This window comes from Mercenaria mercenaria, chromosome 5 (assembly GCF_021730395.1).
Source record: "Mercenaria mercenaria strain notata chromosome 5, MADL_Memer_1, whole genome shotgun sequence".
In the NCBI taxonomy this organism is placed as follows: Eukaryota; Metazoa; Mollusca; class Bivalvia; order Venerida; family Veneridae; genus Mercenaria; species Mercenaria mercenaria.
This window is the reverse complement of record NC_069365.1, coordinates 13777445-13796493: the sequence shown is the minus strand read 5'-3', so window position 1 is coordinate 13796493 and position 19049 is coordinate 13777445. Positions and strand designations below refer to the sequence as shown.

Sequence of the window (19049 nt, the reverse complement as noted above, 5' to 3'; positions counted from 1 at the left end):
TATTAAATACCGGTTCTTTGGTCCAGATCGCGTGTTTATCAAGTAATTACGCATCTCATTCAATTTCCCCGCAGGGAGCGAACTCCACTGAGTACGAATGATTTTATTCCATTACTGGGAATATATTCCATTAGCGGGGATCATTAGTTTTTATGTCATTTCATTTCAAAAACACGCGAAATTCTATAAATTCTATTAAACTGACATTGTTGCAACACACCACGAGATATCATGGCAACGTATAATTTCATTAGCTTACCGATATTGGTATCTTTATAAGTAACGGCGTGGTCAGTTTTCAAATTAAGTTTTCTTACAGGTAAGTATGAATGCGATACATGTAATAATTTTTGGATGAACAATCAGATAATGCGATTTTATTTCCTGATTCATTGATGTAGAACTGTTATCACTAGAAATATCTTCCCCAGTACAACCTTTGAACTTCAAGTAATTGAAAGATACCGTTCATTTTATGATTTCATAAAATTGTGTATACTTTAGTCGCATGTAAGACAACCTCAACACAAATTCAAACCAGTAATAGGAAAAAGGGTTATAAAAGGACTTCATTTTTATATAGTTATAGTTTCTCCTGAAATATATGGCATATAGTAAACTATTCTTCCACGCTCTCTTCACACGCACGCACGTACGCACGCACGCACGCGTACGCATTCAGCATGTAAGAAGCGAAGAGTGGATTAGAAACAATGTTTGAAGGATACTTTAAACCGTCATTTTTTCTATAAATATGTGCGAACTATTGCAATATTATAATTTGTTAAAGCCGCGATGACAATCACTGGCATTTTGTAACAGTTGTCAATATAGATTCACCCTGATGATTATTCCGATCACGTCCGTGTTTACTCGGATTATTTTTCAAAATTATATACTATCAGATGAGATCTATACTACGAAAAAAAAATCAATTCTTTAATATAAGAGTAATGAAAAAAAGTCCAAAGCACATAATTCGATTGAAAGCAATAAAAAAATTAATCAATTACTTGATTTACAGATTATCTTTGAAAATTGATCTTTCAAAAAAATTTCATTCAGACATACCATCACGCATCATTATACATTTTAGGTAGGTAAAAGCCAAAAAGGATAGTTCTACAAAGGTTTAATAGTATTCTATGAATTTGGTATGCTATACAGATGATAATAAAGATAGAAAATTGACGATCGAATTATTCTGATAAAACGATAAAACGAACAAAAATCAATTTAAACTTGACCGGAGTAGAAAGTTACGATGTGCCGGGCTATATGTCACCAAGTGCAATTTAGGACTAAACTGTATGAAAATTGAGATAATTAATTTATGATAGCATGCTTTATTAATCATAAAGTGTTTTGCTATGTAACATATGATCAAGATGATGTGTTTCCAAATTTTAAAATGCAAGATCAATTACCACTGTTATGTATGGAAGTATAGTTCACCAATCTTTACTTTCATGTGTTGTTGGTTGATTTCTTTGACAAGAGTTATTTTTATACGAAATGATTAGAATAAATGTTATTTTTGGTGTTTTGGCGTAAATAGAAACATTGAATTATTTAACTACGAGAAAAATGTTGGGGTCACCGTGCATCTAAGAGACATATTTAGAAATGACCTTTAAAAACTGGTGAACTTTGGTATTTTCAGTTCTTTTTGATTTAATTTATACTTAATAGATAATATAAAATGCTATGTTGAGAACTTTTATTTCAACTGTAACTTACACCAGATTAAGGCAAATGGCGGCTCCTGAAAAAAAAAGATCCTACATCCTAAATCAAATAAAAATGTTCGCATGTCCTAATTTCTAGATATTTGCCCATGTTTAAGGAAAAAACCTTAACATAATTCCGAACGATGATTTAAAATCATTTTAAAAAGAAACTTAAAACTTAATATCAATAATTACACAGCCCATTTGTCGATCTTATTCCACAGGGGGTATATTTGCATATACTATACACATTCTGATAAGATTAAGTTTTGGTAATTTTAAAGACTACCGTTCGTTTATTATAATTATAAGCAATAATGACATGCACAATAGATAAACACATAGGTTAGTAAATCAGTACTATAGTGACTTACATAAACTGAAAACAAATAATATATTTATTCACTTGTTACATTTGATATGAAGAGAAGTTTAATAATATATACATGTATATGTATCAGAGAATATTTACTGCGCAAACAGTCTTTATATATCTAGAAAAAGCGCGCAAAAATATATTGACGACTACTGAATATAACTCACTGATTAATGGCACTAACTGACTCACTCATTGTTTTATACTGAAACTAACTCACCGATTTACATTGAAGTTAACTCATTAGCATAAACTGAGCCTATGCTGAATCTAACACACCGATTTATATTGAAGTCAACGCATCGACCAATACTGAAACTAACTCCATCTAACTCGCTGATTTATATTGAAGCTAACTCACTGACATAAACAGGACCTAACTTTCGAATTTTTTAGATATGACTAAGTGAAAATTTCGAGATACTTAGTTGAAATTCAAGTAACTAAGCCGATATCTCGATTATATATATCTCGAAATTTCGAGTACCTAAAATTTCGGCAGGTGGCAGGGGCTTAAACCCGGTCGAAAACCTTTCAGATATGGTCAGAATAGTAAAATATTCCAACACTACTTGGTCACCTTCTATGGCCTCTCCTGAAAGTCTACAGCTACCAAGGTACCCGATCTCAATCGGACACGCAACTATAACTTAATGCCATGTATGTCTTTATTTCTTTGCCAAATGGACACAAACTGGATCGAAAACATTCAAGATATACACGTGGTGATATTTTTTAAAAACATGACGCTTTGCATCATTTTACATGACCCTCTCGGGCTACCAGACGGTTTCATAGACCTCAGCTCAAATGTTGACTTAGTAACTCAATGTTTCGAGTTAGAATCTCGAAATTTCGACATTGTAACTGCAAATTTCAACAAAATAACCGGAAAATTCGACTTAGTAGCTCGAAATTTCAAGTTAGTTTCCCTAAGTTTCGACTTAATAAATAGCATACATCTGGCACTAATGTCGTATGAACATCATCAACATCTTAAAAAATAGATCTTGACATTTAAAAATAGATCCTGTACTTAGCACTAGTTTTGTAAATATAAATAATAGAAGAATAATGATACAATCAGGCACGCATGGAACATGACTTAGTGACAATCTTCGGAATATCTGGAGCAGAATCCTACCGGGGATAACTACAAAGTCCTGTATCAGGTAGTCGTAAAGTTGTTTTAATTATTCAGTTGACATATATGGGAAGTATTCATAGTGAGCAAACACTGGTGGGAAATTTACTTTCATAAATAGCAAATGATAAATATACTCATAAAGGGCATCCGACCATTAGCAAATAACGAATATATTCATATGCAATACTCTAAATTCAAACTTGAAATCAAGCGAACCGTTATTGGCTTTCTACCAAGAATGAATAGTCTGTACATCCGTTTTTGAAAAAAAATATACAGGTATATAGTCTGCCTAGTTCATGCCACAAGATATAGGTGAAGACATATTGAGAGCAGTTTTGTTGCATAGCCCCGTTTTAATTTCCGAAAATAGAAAGATAGAAAGTTGAAAGAAAGGGAGGAAAGGTATAAAAAAAAAAAACGTTCATTTTCATTGAGGTCAGAGACCACCAATTCAAAAAAGTACAGGGAACTTACTGGGAATGAGGTAAGTATACCTGGGAATAAGGTAACGTCTGTGTGTTCTGATTGGTCAGCCATGGAAACAAACCCAGGAAGTGATTAATTTTTCAAAATTGATATTTTTTCACTGCATTTACAGTATTTTATTATACATTTTGACAAAATTTGCTACATTTTATGTGTATTGAAAAAAATGTTTTAACACACGAATGTCTCCCGCCATGCCAACGATGAAAACAGAGGGTCATCTCATTCACACGAAAATTACTAAGATAAAGTATCACTATTCATACGTTTTTCGTCCGATATTTCGGTAGAACTAAGATAGATCTTGAAAAACTTGTAATTAGATATACATGTTTCGATGTATGGAATGCCGTACACGCCATAATGTTATAATGTGAGTCTATGGGAACAATTGGTGGTCTCTAACCTTGAACTGATATTCCCCGCCGAATGGGATATGTTTCACGCTTAAAAGCATCGTCTGCCTATTAAAAAGTACTTATATTTTTAAAACTGATGTTAATTGACCCAAATGTCTCATTCCTTACTCAAGTAGTTAGCTGAAAAAGTTGACATTTTTTAGTAAAAGTGCCTCATTTTTAAAAGAAAAGATGGGCCTCCATGCAAGCTTCCTAGATTCCAAATTTTGTCGCAATTAATTATTGCCCAGTTCACATTTCACTAGGTTTATTCAAATTCTTCAAAACAAAGCCCGAGATATGACTCCGAACGGGCAGAAAATGGAATAATACATATAATATATATTATACATGTACAAAGGGCCATAAATCTTGCCTTACTCCGGCAATATGACTGAAACTTTTATGGTGGTATTTCCCTGTAATAGTTAAATGTACTATAACGTATTATTTATATACTCCAACCATGTAATTTATATGCCTTTGGACCGACGGGCGGCAAGACGGATGGATGGACGGACAACGCATAACTATATCCCTTCGTATCAAGCGGGCGCAACAAGGAGAAAAGAGAAACACAAAAACATTGCATACTTACTGATCTTGAGGTTTCTAGTTGTTTTCCATGGTGTTTTTCTTGGCGCGAGGATCTCACGGTCACCGGTTCAGAAATAAGATCCAGTGCTAAATTTTCCCCACTAATATAACCATTTTGTCGTGTTCGTTTCGTGTGCTTCTTCTGTTTCCTTGGCGACGGACTCGTATGCATCTGCGGAGGCTCTGTGAGAAAAACTGGCATCTGCATTTTTTAACATTCTCCGCGAAATACATCCAGAAATTAAAACTTCATCCTCACAATATAATCAAACTACTAAATGTAGCGAAAACACGGTAATCATTTATATTGCCAGTAACATCTCCAATGATTGTTCGATAAAGTTTATATTTAAAGTAAAATTAAGTTCAATGTTTCGCGTGGCAGCTGGTTTCCTGTTTCTATCGATTCTGCTAGTGATGTTTTTGCGTGCCATAAAGATAAGTCCACCACTACTTTAATATTAGAACTATTTACAGCTTTCAGCAAAACACTTTTATTTTTCTATTACGTTTTTGTATACTCAAAAGTCAATTCCACTGGTATGACAATTAAAAGTTCCCTGTTGAAGTGTTATAGGTACAGAATCACTTCTAATTATAAAATTACCTGTCTTAAACTTAACTTTGTTTGTGTATTTCCACGGCTTCAACAAAATTACTGATGTATGTTTGACAGCGCTAATCTTTATGCAAGTTCAATCTTTCATAAATAGGATAAAATCTGATCTGTATGAAATTTATATCTAAGCTAGAGCTATAGGGTTATATTTACACAAGGTTTCTTCCAATAAATAAATAAATCATACAACTTTTCTAGTAGGATCTTTATACCTCTATATATGCTAACACTTTTCATGAATAGATTATTTGCGCTTATTGCCGATTCACAATCGTCCTCTACCAGATGGTGATTAACGTATCCCCTATAAATGGTCGCATCTTTATAAAATAATCGATGGTTCAGGTTGTATCGATATATCACATCTAACTTAATAATTCTAATATTATTACAGAAAATAAAACTGGAAAGAAAATCATTTTCAGCATGTTCATGTACAGGCCAACTTTACGTAAATGTTGAACTGTTTGTGCTTCTTTATTCATTTAGACCTTCTTATATTCTCCGTATTGTATGTCAATATTTAGATATTAACATATGGAGAAACTTATGTTGACATTATTCGACAGCTATCTTCTACTTACAGAGATGTCTAGTGTGTGATATTTGCACATTTATTAGATCGTGTATTTACTTATATACAGAAGGAAATCCTAATCTTATTTTGCAACTATTTGAATTATACTTGTATGACGGAACAATTTTGGTTATCAAATTCTCTACATATCAGAATGAGTGTAAATATTGTGTCAAGGCACTTATAATTATTTTGACAGTCTAAATCACCCGCCAATTATTTTTGATTATATTTCACTTTATATCTACCAACATTTTGAGAGAAAGAAATTACAGGTATGTACATAACATGTACATAACAGATAAAGATAGATAGCAAAAAGTGACCGGAACTAGAATGCATGTTTTTGGACTTCTTTAAAACTAACTTTAAACCTACACAAAGCAAATATCCTGCGGAAACTTTCACGAGGACACGTCAAACTAAAGTCTTCTTTCATCAAGGGACAATACCCTGTATTTACCGTTGATAAGACAAATTAGATATGCGAGTTTCTCCCCTTATCTACCCGTAAGGTAACATAACGTATCTTATCAACAATCATTCTGATTCATCAGATATTCGACATGGTACCCGTGACGAACCGGAGAACCATGATAGAGCTCTGGTATGCGAGAATGCTCACCAATAAACAGTGTTGTCATTATCATCCATAAAAGAATAGGAAGGACGGGAATGGGAGTCCGTATATTTAATGCAAGAATTTTATTGGATAAAATATTTTCATGCTCACCTCAAATATGAACAGAATCAAAAACCAACCTCATTAAAACACAGCTATGATGTAAATATAGTCATATCAATTAAAATCATAAAAATCATTTTCAGCAGTGATATGCGAATGAAATTTTAACTGAAAACATTAAAGTTGTGAATTATAGATATCTAGATAAGATAATTTTGATTCATTTTGATTTGGGTCAACAGTTACTGTGCTATTATTCTATATAAAAGAAAACATTATACACGAAGTAATTTGCTCTCCATTTCCGAATCATGTCGGAAAGCCGAGAATAAATGATTGCTACGGAATCGAAGAACATCGGTCAGGTCAAGTTGGAAATGGTGTTTAAACGGTTTAAACCGTAATAAAGAAATTTGCAGCTTCGCTGGTACCTAAAGAAACTTGTCAGAAAAATGAATGTCTCGATAACAAAGGGCAAATCTCGTAGCCTAAACCTCGAGGTTGGTGCGGGTGGTGGGGGGGGGGGGGGGGGGGGGGAGTCCGCCACACTGAAATAGTAACAGTTTGAATATGATGTCTCTGTGGCATTTTAAATCTCAACAAATATTCAATTATCCTTCTGGACAGATTGGGCGTGTCTACGAGATTTATTTCAGCTCCAGATACTTGTTATCTAGGGGAGACAACAGCAGTCAAAATTTTCGAAATGTGCATATCACGGTCATAGTTAATAATGAAAGGCTTTAGTCTGAATGCATACAGGATTTTGGTAGGTACATTCGAAAAAGGAACAAAGCCGCCTGCACTGAAATAATGTTTGTATCTGCCTTATGAAGTTACAAAATACGGTTCCGCACATTATAAAAGTAGAAGAATATTTGATAAACACTGAAACATTCGGACAGACGGACGAAGCAGCAAATCTGAGTATTTAAAAATTAGCACTTAACGAATAATAGATGAGGAAATGCATATAAATCTTAATCAAAAGTAATAAATTTATTAAGTCATTGCTGGTTTTCTGTATCACATTTAAATCTGATGTGTCTGCGTAGTACAGATACTTAATACTTTCAAATATGTCCTGTAAAAACCCACTTGTTCAATGTTTTTAATTTCACACGCACAGGTAATTGTCTATACCAAGGAAACACCTCTATTTGAAAATTCCACCTGAGCGGTTCTGGAAGATTGGTCGCTTCCTCATACTTGATGATGAGTACGTCTTTTGGTGTTCTAAGTTCCTGATATAACAGAGGAAGAATTATATGTTCAAGCTGTAAATATCTACATCGTGCCTCCGCCATGTACGCCTGTGATAAAATAACAATAACTTTACGGCTCTTCCTAATTCTGTCAACATAGGAACCAAAAATACTTCTGTTTGGCGGGAAGTCTCTGTTTGGAAGACAAACACGAAGTTCACAATCATTTTCAAGGAAAGGAACAAGTGTCTCTGATACAAAAGTGTATTCTTCCTCTGAATATGATAGGAAAACGTCATATTCCTCAGCTTCTATAGCCAGCATCGGCTCCGTTTCTGGCAACATAGGTTGTGGAATGAATACCCTACGTGGAACGTATTCTATAAATACTTGCATGTATATGTTACTGACAAATAACGTCAGTATATAACAAATAATCACACACACAATCAAAAGTATTGCCTGAATTACATTTGCTTGTGTTAAAACTTTTTCTTCATTTGCCGCTACGAACTCAATAAGATCTGTAACGGCATCTTCGATGATGTCAAAGTTCTCTTCTTCGTTCACAAGTTTCTCAATTCTAGCATAGAGGTGCGTATCGTCATAAATCCGAAATAATGAGATTGTTGATAAAGGTAACACAATAAAAACAAACGGATGGACTATTTCTTCGTTCCTATACTTTTTTGTCAGCCCTGAGTAAACTTTTCTAAGAAAAGATATTCGGTGGATTCCGTATCCAGAACTACATAAACAAAAGTAAACAATTCCCCTTTTAACACCGAATACTGGAACCTCACCAATTTCAATGAAAGGAAATTCTACCGCTCCATTCCAGTCAAATCTTTGAGCACCGACTCGTATAAACATTCGTAATACAGACGCTCCTACAGAACACGTCTGTGTTTGAAATCCTGGACACACTTCGTCAACTGGGCGGTCATTTACAGTATAAGCTATGGACATATCGTTTATATCAGCTTCAGAGTTGTACCAAAAAAAGTTTTCTGAAGTGATGATATTCCCGACAACTCTGTAAATGAGCTTTGGCTGCATTTTGATTTGATTCAACATAAAGACATTTATTGCGGGCTTTTTTATAGTGTACTCTTCCGCTAGATACCCATATTCATCCTCAAAATATGTTGACGATTTTAACGCACACGAACAAACATACTCCCCAAAATCTGTATCTTTTAAGAATTTAACTTTCAAAGAAGTAAAAACATCCACAGATTCTCCTATTTGATGATATGTGCTTAATACAATATGGCGGGAAGTAATTGCTATCGCCGACTCATTAAAATACCAGACTGGAGGGTTCATTTTAGCTGCTGTAACACTGGAGGGTGTAAGACTGTAATCACACGTCAATTCAACGTCCTCACCATTGTACCTGTATAACAGTTTGTGTTTTAAAGGAAATTTTACATCTTCATCATCCTTTATTCGCCATGTTAAAGTGCACGTGCTGTACATATCCGGTGGACACTTGTACATTTCTGTAGTCATTGTCGCTTTTTCATACAACCCTTTATCCAATACAAGGGGATGCAAGTAACCGTCTGGGTACGCACCTGTTGTGTTTGCGTCAAATGTATAATAGAAATTATCTCGTAAAGCAAAATAAAATTCTGTCCTCAATGTTAAAGTGATAAACTCCAAGATAAAAATCACTACAATAGCATGCATACCTAAGTAAAATATATAGCAAACTAGTTTCACTGGACCAACTCCTATTGCCTTTAAGTAACTATAAATAAAAAAAAATAGGTACCATATTTCATTGTACATCCACTGAAGTAACTGGTCAAAGTTCAAGCATGGAAAGCCGTAGTCTATCAATAAATACTTTCTAGTGTCATTCCCCTTCTGGAAAAAGTCATGTGTCAGTGCAAATGCTAAAAGCATACTAGCAATGAAAGAAGTCCCACCGAAAATTCGAGACATATTTCCTGCATTAAGTGCTGGATCTGCTGGTATGATTTCATATATCCATACTGCAGTGAAAGTCATTAGAACATGTAGAAATAGTACATCACTAGGCAGGAGCTGGCCGCTCTCAAACTTCAGAATCTGTATAAAGCAAAGTGGTATACACGCCCTGGCCAGTAATGCTTTAAGGATCCCCATCGTGTTGTTTTCTGAAAACAGAAATAGCAAATAAAGAGCATATTTAAAATATCCAACAGTATTTGCACAACCTATTTACTTTTTTAAGTGATGTAATTTTGCATAGTATAAATTCAACGATGAACAGAAAAGTCGGGTCTTGTTGTATTTAGTTGTTACCCTTTAAAACAAACTTTGCCACAAATATAACTGGCATATATTCTTAGACGACGGACTAGACAATTTTAGAGAACATTATAAATACAAAATTCTTAAGAATAGTGAAAAAAATCTTGCTGTAGGCCTGAAGTTGGCGGCCTATCAATAAATATACGAATCGGTCGGGCCGCCAGGCCGCTGACTTCAGGCCGCTAGACCGCCAACTTCAGGCCGCCAGGCCGCCAACTTCAGCAAGATGAAAAAGTATGGTGATGCCGATCAACGGTATGCGTACTGAATCTAAATATTATGGTTTTATCTGAAATGTTGACAGTCACGTGAAATAAGTCATTATTTTAAAGGATAAATACGGTAGTAGTCCCAATCCGCGACTCTAGTTACCTCCCCTGACGGTCCGCCTCAAACCTCAACCTCAACCTCAATGGTAGTACTTGGCAACATCCGGTGTGGACATCTACGCCAAGGGTGACTTTACAGGTGTGTAGTGTGAAGTGCTCCGGAAAATAAAAAACTATATACATTTGATATCAGTGTTGTAATGTCAGAATCTGGTCTATTGTTTCACACTACACTTTAAAAACTATCTGATGATCAGCTTGTCCGTTTAAAGCAGCATGCCTCCAGATTTGGCTGAAAAATAATCTTTCTTTCAAATTGAAGTTTGGTCATATTGTGAACATTAGAATATGAATTTTTGTTTCTAAAATATTTTAAAAGTTCCAAATCAAGAAAAAAATATGACCGCGCCGGGAATCGAACCCCGGACCGCCACGGCAAAAAAGACATTTTCCCGTCGTCGTAACCAATAGCGCTATAGCTGAAGTATTGAATAATGACTTCGAACTATAGATATTTATAATCGAAACAGTTTACCTGGAGTAAAAGTGTGACAAACGCTTTTCAATTTTCATCGTAAAAAGTAGTAAAAACTACGGAATCCTGTTGGGGCCATTTATAATGTCGCCGTCGCGTTTGCGGGGTCGACACACGACAACGCGAAGTGACATAGCGACATTACGAAGTGACACCCGACAATCGCAAACGACGGCGACAATCCCAAACGACAATGTCGCGGTATCCACTTTGAAATGTCGCCTTTCAAAAGTACGATATATCGCGATGTCACTTCGCGTTGTCGAGCGTCGTTTCGCATTGTCGCTATGTCACTTCGTATTGTCGCGATGTCACTTCGCGTTGTCGTGTGTCGACCCTGCAAACGCGACGGCGACATTTTCAAACGACATGCGATAATCACAAACGACGCTCGACAACGCGAAGTGACATTTTCCAGATGTCGTATCGTATGTCGCGTGTCGCGGGTTTGGGTGAGGGTCGACGCGCGACAATTCCAAACGATACACGACACGCGAAGTGACACTCGACAATACGAAGCGACATTTTCATAATGTCGTATCGCATGTCGCCCGTCTACCGGTGAATATGTAAAATAAAAAGCTGTATTTCCGTACTTTTCCATACGGAAAATGTCCGTGTTTTTCATTAACTTCAAATAATTGTAGAATGTTCCAAACACAAGATAATAACTTTTATAAATTAAATTCAAACATTGTCTAAACGGATATGTAACTTGTATAATTTTACCGCCGACGGTTTCGTCGGAGGACCGTCTCAAAATGTATCAGTTTTCGTGAAAATATGCATACTTCTTCATATATTAAATAGAGGGGTGGTCCTTGTCTGAGGAGCCATATCTTCATAATCTGATGTACGATTTTAATAAATGGTACTTTGTTGCAAAGGGCAAGCCAGTACAAAAAGAAAAGAGGCCACGTCAGGTTCGAACCCGGTCGGCTAGGGGTCAAGGCCATAGGTCAAATTCCGGTAATATTCTCAAAATATGAACTTGTCAGAGCAGTCAAGACGGTCCTGAAAATCCAAGCACTACCTTCACTGAGTCCAATGACACCATTGGAGCAATTCTCACGGCTCCCCGGGTCGGGTCAGCTTAGTCTTGGCCAGCACCTTACCGTATATAACAAGTTTAATCATTTTCTGATACCTGTCCAGAGCTCTGATGGCCTCATATGGACTTGTAAGCAGCTTAAATGTAAAGCCAAGTCATCTACGAACATATTCATATATATATATGGTATAGGTAGGTACCTGGGATGTAGAGACTCGAACAAGGGTCAAAATCTAACATAGTGTCATTATCAACTGAAATTCAGTATAAATTACAATAATAATAATTAAAAAAAAGTAGGACAGGTATCAGACAATGATCAAACTTTTGTTATATGTGGTAGGGTGCTGGCCAAGACTAAGCTGACTCGACCCGGGGAGCCATGAAAATTGCTCCAATGGTGTCATTGGACTCAGTGAAGGTAGTGCTTGGGTTTTCAGGACCGTCTTGACTGCTCTGACAAGTTCATATTTTGAGAATATTACCGGATTTTGACCATGACCCCTAGCCGACCGGGTTCGAACCTGACGTGACCTCTTTTCTCTAGATACTGGCTTGGCCATTGCAACAAGGTATCATTTATTAAAATCGGACATCAGGTTATGAAGATATGGCTCCTCAGACAAGGACCACCTCTCTTTTTAATATATGAAGAAGTATGCATATTTTCACGAAAATGATACATTTTGAGACGGTCCTCCGACGAAACCGTCGGCGGTAAAATTATACAAGTTACATATCCGTTTAGACAATGTTTGAATTTAATTTATAAAAGTTATTTCATTAAAATATCTTGTATTTGGAACATTCTACAATTATTTTAAGTTAATGAAAACATGGACATTTTACGTACGGAATAGTACGGAAATACAGCTTTTTATTTTACCCTTTCACCGGTAGACGGGCGACATGCGATACGACATTATGAAAATGTCGCTTCGTATTGTCGAGTGTCACTTCGCGTGTCGTGTATCCTCTGGAATTGTCGCGCATCGACCCTCACCCAAACCCGCGACACGCGACATACGATACGACATTTGGAAAATGTCACTTCGCGTTGTCGAGCGTCGTTTGTGATTATCGCATGTCGTTTGAAAATGTCGCCGTCGCGTTTGCAGGGTCGACACACGACAACGCGAAGTGACATCGCGACAATACGAAGTGACATAGCGACAATGCGATACGACGCTCGACAACGCGAAGTGACATCGCGATATATCGTGCTTTTGAAAGGCGACATTTCAAAGTGGATACCGCGACATTGTCGTTTGGGATTGTCGCCGTCGTTTGCGATTGTCGGGTGTCACTTCGTAATGTCGCTATGTCACTTCGCGTTGTCGTGTGTCGACCCCGCAAAAGCGACGGCGACATTATAAATGGCCCCAACAGGATTCCGTAAAAAACAGCAAATTCTCATGTGTTTCCGTCACATAAAGTTTGTCAGTAATTAAGTTTTAAAGCCTTCTTAAAAATATAGCATTTATTTCAAGATATCTAAAAAAATATTTTATTTTTTTTTGCTGTCGAACGATCTGGATGAATGCTGCTTTAAAATCTTACCTGAGGTAACAGAAGTAGGGCGAAACGGAAACGACCATCAATCCACCTAGATTCGGCTCAAATTAAAAAGTAAACGGTTATGAGACACTTTTCTTACCATTGGTCGCATGTTTTGAAAATATACACATGTTTTAGGTAAGTCATTTGCAGATAATACGTGACAGGTCGCGAAAGGTGTGCAATGTGGGACATTTTTGCCTCAAAATAGTGTCCTAAAACAACGGACTCGGCAGACTGAAAATGTCACATATTATAAATGAATTGCTATGTATACAATACATTCGTTCTATACTTCTCTGACATTTCTCAAAATTGTAAGTTTACTGCCCCTGCCCCCATAAACAGTCTAGAGAATAAACACTTACGTTCTGCCATGAAACTAACCGAAAGTATACCTGAAATTTCATATCCATCTATGTGCAGTGACATGGGGTTATTATCCCGTTATGTCATCAAAACGAAACAGATCTTTTACGGTTCCCACAAGCACGGGAAAATGTATTAAAAGCAATAAAAGTAGTATGTATATCAGCCTTGTTCAAATAACATAACGCCCTTTAGTTGTAGTCATGAGCTCTGCGATCAATATACAAGTTAATTTGATCTGTTTCGATATTCAAAAGATCTTTCCTATATGCAATAAATGTTATATGCTACCTTTAGTATATTTGGTGCACTTGTCGGTACTGCATCAATTTTGTAAATAAACTAGTACAAAAGCCAATATTCTTTACAAATTTGAAATGTAATAGTGTTGAAAATTACCCTTGTGTAATAACTAATTGATAACGAAGGGCAATTTGTACATTTCCACTAGTGTACATTTTACAACTGTGTTATTTTCAGAAAATCATGTGTAGTATACCAGCCCGATAGTTCTAATTTTGAACTTGACATTCTTTGTCTCGTAGCGACAAATTGTAAATTTTGGCTCATTATAAAAAAATATCCAAAACCGGTTTTGTACGTATGCACTTTATATTTTACAGGTTTATAATTGCATGCGTTTAAGGGGACGCATATTGCTACATTCACAGTTCATACAGCAATGCGGAAGGGGTGCATATTCAAGAAATCGATGGTGGGAAAATAAAAAACATATTCCTAAACTGATATAATACTGATGGACACCTGTAATATTCAGTATTTTGTGGATAAGGATGTGGTACTATGAATGTAATAGGAAAACAGAGGTCTTTGTGAAAGTACATTCAACACAAAATATTAAGCTTTTGTATAAGGAAAATACAGGTTTTTTACAATAACAGTGTTCCAAATAATGTTTTTTTTTTATAATTTATTTTTTCCCTTTTATGACATACATCATACAAACACGTTACACTTGTTTTGTACAATTCTGCAGACCTACTAAATAATAATAAAACAGAAATAATATCTTTGAGATACATAAAACAATTGCAATTATTTCCCCTTCAGTTTTGTTTATAAAATCGTTTTATATGTCAAAAAAGATAAATAAATGTATCCACTTTGCATGATAAGACGCTTAAATTGAGAAGAAAGTTAACACTGTATAAAATAAAAGTAGAGAAAACAAGAGATCACAGAGTGATCTTGGCGCCCACCAATGTGCCATTTTTGAGTGTTCCAAATTTCAAGACTTACTGACTAGCTCAAGGTCAAATTTCATTTCCGTACACAACACAAACCTATGCAAGTGGTCCAAATTTGAAGGCTGTAGCTTGAGAAATGTAAAAGTAGGTCACTAGGTCAAAATCAAGGTCAAATTTTACTTCGGAATACAAAACTATGCATGTGGTCCAAATTTGAAGCCTGTACCTTCAAAAATGTGAAAGTAGGTCACTAGGTCAATGTAAAGGTCAAAGTTTGTTTCGGTACACAAAACTATGCATGTGGTCCAAATCTGAAGGCTGTAGCTTGAGAAATGTAAAAGTAGGTCACAAGGTCAAAATCAAGGTCAAATTTTATTTCGGAATACAAAACTATGCATGTGGTCCAAATTTGAAGCCTGTACCTTAAAAATGTGAAAGTAGGTCACTAGGTCAATGTAAAGGTCAAAGGTCATTTCAGTACACAAAACTATGCAAGTGGTCCAAATTTGAAGGCTGTAGCTTGAGAAATGTAAAAGTAGGTCACTAGGTCAAAATCAAGGTCAAATTTTTTTCAGAATACAAAACTATGCATGTGGTCCAAATTTGAAGTCTGTACCTTCAAAAATGTGAAAGTAGGTCACTAGGTCAATGTCAAGGTCAAAGTTTTTTCCGGTACACAAAACTATGCATGTAGTCCAAATTTGAAGGCTGTAGCTTGAGAAATGTGAAAGTAGGTCACTAGGTCAAAATCAATGTCAAATTTCATTTTGAAACAGGAAACTATGCATATGGTCCAAATTTGATGCCTGTACCTTCAAAAATGTGAAAGTAGGTCACTAGGTCAAGATAAAGGTCAAAGTTTTTTCCAGTGCACAAAATTATGCATGTGGTCCAAATTTGAAGGCTGTAGCTACAGAAATGTGAAAGTAGGTCACTAGGTCAAAATCAAGGTCAACTCATGTCAAGGTTCATCTTGCCACTCAAAAATATACATGTGGTCCAAGTTTGAATGTTGTAGTTACTGACAAGAACATTTTAAAAGCTTTTCCCTATATAAGCCTATATGAACCATGTGACCCCTGGGGCGGGGCCATATTTAACCCTAGGAGGATAATTTGAACAAACTTGGTAGAGAACCACTAGATGATGCTACATTACAAGTATCAAAGCCCTAGGCTTTGTGGTTTGGACAAGAAGATTTTCAAAGTTTTTCCCTATATAAGTCTATGTAAACCATACGACCCCCAGGGCGGGGCCATATTTGACCCTAGGGGTATAATTTGAACAATCTTAGTTGAAGACCACTAGATGATGTCACATACAAAATATCAAAGCCCTAGGCCCTGTGGTTTTGGACAAGAGGTTATTCAAAGTTTTTCCCTATATAAGTCTATATAAACCATGTGACCCCCAGGGCGGGGCCATATTTGACCCCAGAGAAATAATTTGAATCATCTTGGTAGAGGACCACTAGATGATGCTTCATACCAAATATCAAAGCCCTAGGCTCTGTGGTTTTGGACAAGAAGGTTTTCAAAGTTTTTCCCTATATAAATCTATATAAATTATAGAAATAAACAAAGGGCCATAACTCACTCATAAATTGTTGAACCAGTCTGATTTTCAGGGGGACACAACTAGGGTACCAATACATCATTCTGACAAAGTTTGGTCAAAATCCCCCCAGTAGTTTCTGAGGAGATGCGATAACGAGAAATTGTTAACGGACGGACGGACTGACGGACGGACGGACGGACGGACGGAATGACGGACGGACGGACCACGGACGCAGAGTGATTTTAATAGCCCACCATCATCATGATGGTGGGCTAAAAAATATAGAGTATACCCAAGTGCGCTCTTGATTACCTTTGAAATAGATTATTTCAAATATTTTTTTTTTTTTCATTTTTTTTTTCATGTGTCTCAGTGATGTACGTGGTAAGGTTCCAAATAATGTTGAAGGGATGAGATTTTCTTTCTAACACACCAGGTTTGCTTAAACATGTAAAAATTTAACGCCACGTCTGTTCATCTCTGGATGGACGCCATATTTCTCATTGATAAAAAATGTAAACAAAAAAATCAGAGTGGGATTAGCATTGCAAGGGCATAACATGACATTCTACACAATGAATACCTTAGAACAGATATCTGAGATGCTACACAGGTCAGGCGGGTTAAATGCATAATGTTGATCACTTGAAATTCATCTTGAAAAGGTGGTTAATTTTAGTTTGTTTACATGGTTTTTAATTTTCTCACGACTTCTCGGCGATTCACTGCAAATGTATTACTGCGCCGGACGAAAGGTAACTCTAATAAACAACGGGAGACAACTTAGGTGTCAGCACGTGTACGATTTTTAAAAAAAACATGTCGATGATTATAATTTCTTATCAAATAATGAATCCTATTCAGATATTCGTCTTTAATATTAGAAAATTATTAATTTCTGTGGACATTTGTCAAATAATATTACTTACAGTGGACTACTTTGCGCATCAAACTGGTTTCCGCTTCAGTTGTGAGGCACTTCCGTTATACTTTTTGACAACAATAACAAAACACAAAATGAATCAATAAAGTCACTTATAAACCGACTGCTACTTAAATCAGTGTAAGTAAAGTTGTTGTTACAACATTATACATGTTCGTTACGTTATGAGATAAAGTTTATCTTGAACTGCATAATCCATTAATTACGTTTAGATGATATTGCATTTACAACTTATTTGACCCCGTTTTTTACGTGAATGACAGCATTCTCGTGCAACTCGTGCAAACAGAATTATGAAAAGTATGGTGGAGAATTCAAGGACAAATTATAAATGACATTAAAGTGAGGATAACTGTATATTCGTCCAGTTTTGATCATTGACATTCCTGCTGTTTATTAGTAACTTTTGTGAACAAGATTAGAATGTTGCTTTTGCACATATAAACATTGATTGGACCTTTCAACCAAATTTCATACCTTATTTTAGGGATTTTTAAGACAATACAATTCAAAAGTTTGTTGAATGTGTTTTGATATTTATTAGTTCATGAATACCAAGTTAAAAATTAATAATGGCAACATTTCTAGGCCTTTATTGTAAGCCACTAGACTTCTGTAACGATAAATGTTTAATGTATTAAGGGGAATATACTCTTTTAGTTTTGTAATGTGGCATTCCTTGACCACCGTATCTTTTCTTATGCACTACTTTGTAAACAAACTAAATAATGTGTTTTAGCTCACATATGCGAAATGAAAATCAAGACAGTGAACTTATTTCACATTCTTTCTTTAAATTAGAATCTGTAGGACATTGATAAATGTTTGGACAAAGTGAAGCCCTATTATTTTCGCACCAAAAAGTCTTAATTGTTGACTTTGAATGTACACAAGAAGTCTTATGTAATTCAACAATAACTTTCTTGTTTCAGTTTTTCTCATTTTTATTTTAGTGAGCAATCCTTTGTGTACTTATAACAGTTGAAACAGTATTCATTTCATTTACCAAAACCTTGTACTTTTTTGCAGGTAAATTTTATAATACTCCACCCACTTTTTTCTAATTTCAAAGTATGCGTCCCCTTAAAATTGAAGTTTAAAGTCCAGTTGATTATAAGTTTGCCTTATTTAAGTGCATATGAAACTACTTACTGTTATACTAACTACTTTTCAGATGTCGATCATATCTAAGATGCTCACATGAAGGTAGTATATAAGAAGAGAAACATTATAAAGACGAGTATTTTGAAAAGATTGGCAAAAATCTAACTGGATTAGCAGATATAAAATATACTGTTTTTGTGATGTTAAATTTTAATTACTGTCCTTTGAGTTGGTATTTTACTAATGACTCATCACAAGAAAAAAAAACA

The 19049-nt window shown here is 35.6% G+C and overlaps 2 protein-coding genes across 2 annotated transcripts in view; both read right to left on the bottom strand.

The window, feature by feature from the left end:
* Window positions 1-5582, bottom strand: part of LOC123556490 (coiled-coil domain-containing protein 30-like) — a 30344-nt gene extending 24762 nt beyond the window's left edge. Inside the window, exon 1 of the mRNA XM_053542722.1 lies at window positions 4739-5582. Within this exon, the coding sequence (XP_053398697.1) occupies window positions 4739-4945 (207 nt within the window). The 5' untranslated portion in view covers window positions 4946-5582. The remainder of the gene's footprint in view (window positions 1-4738) is intronic.
* Window positions 5583-7598: 2016 nt separating this feature from the next.
* On the bottom strand, window positions 7599-11206 carry LOC123556489 (uncharacterized). Its single transcript, XM_045347255.2, has 2 exons — window positions 10500-11206; window positions 7599-9970 (listed from the first exon to the last, which is right to left on the bottom strand). Exon 2 carries the CDS (start codon window positions 9957-9959, stop codon window positions 7692-7694), a length of 2268 nt encoding a protein of 755 aa, XP_045203190.2. The 5' UTR covers window positions 9960-9970; window positions 10500-11206; the 3' UTR covers window positions 7599-7691.
* Between the last annotated feature and the right edge of the window lie 7843 nt (window positions 11207-19049).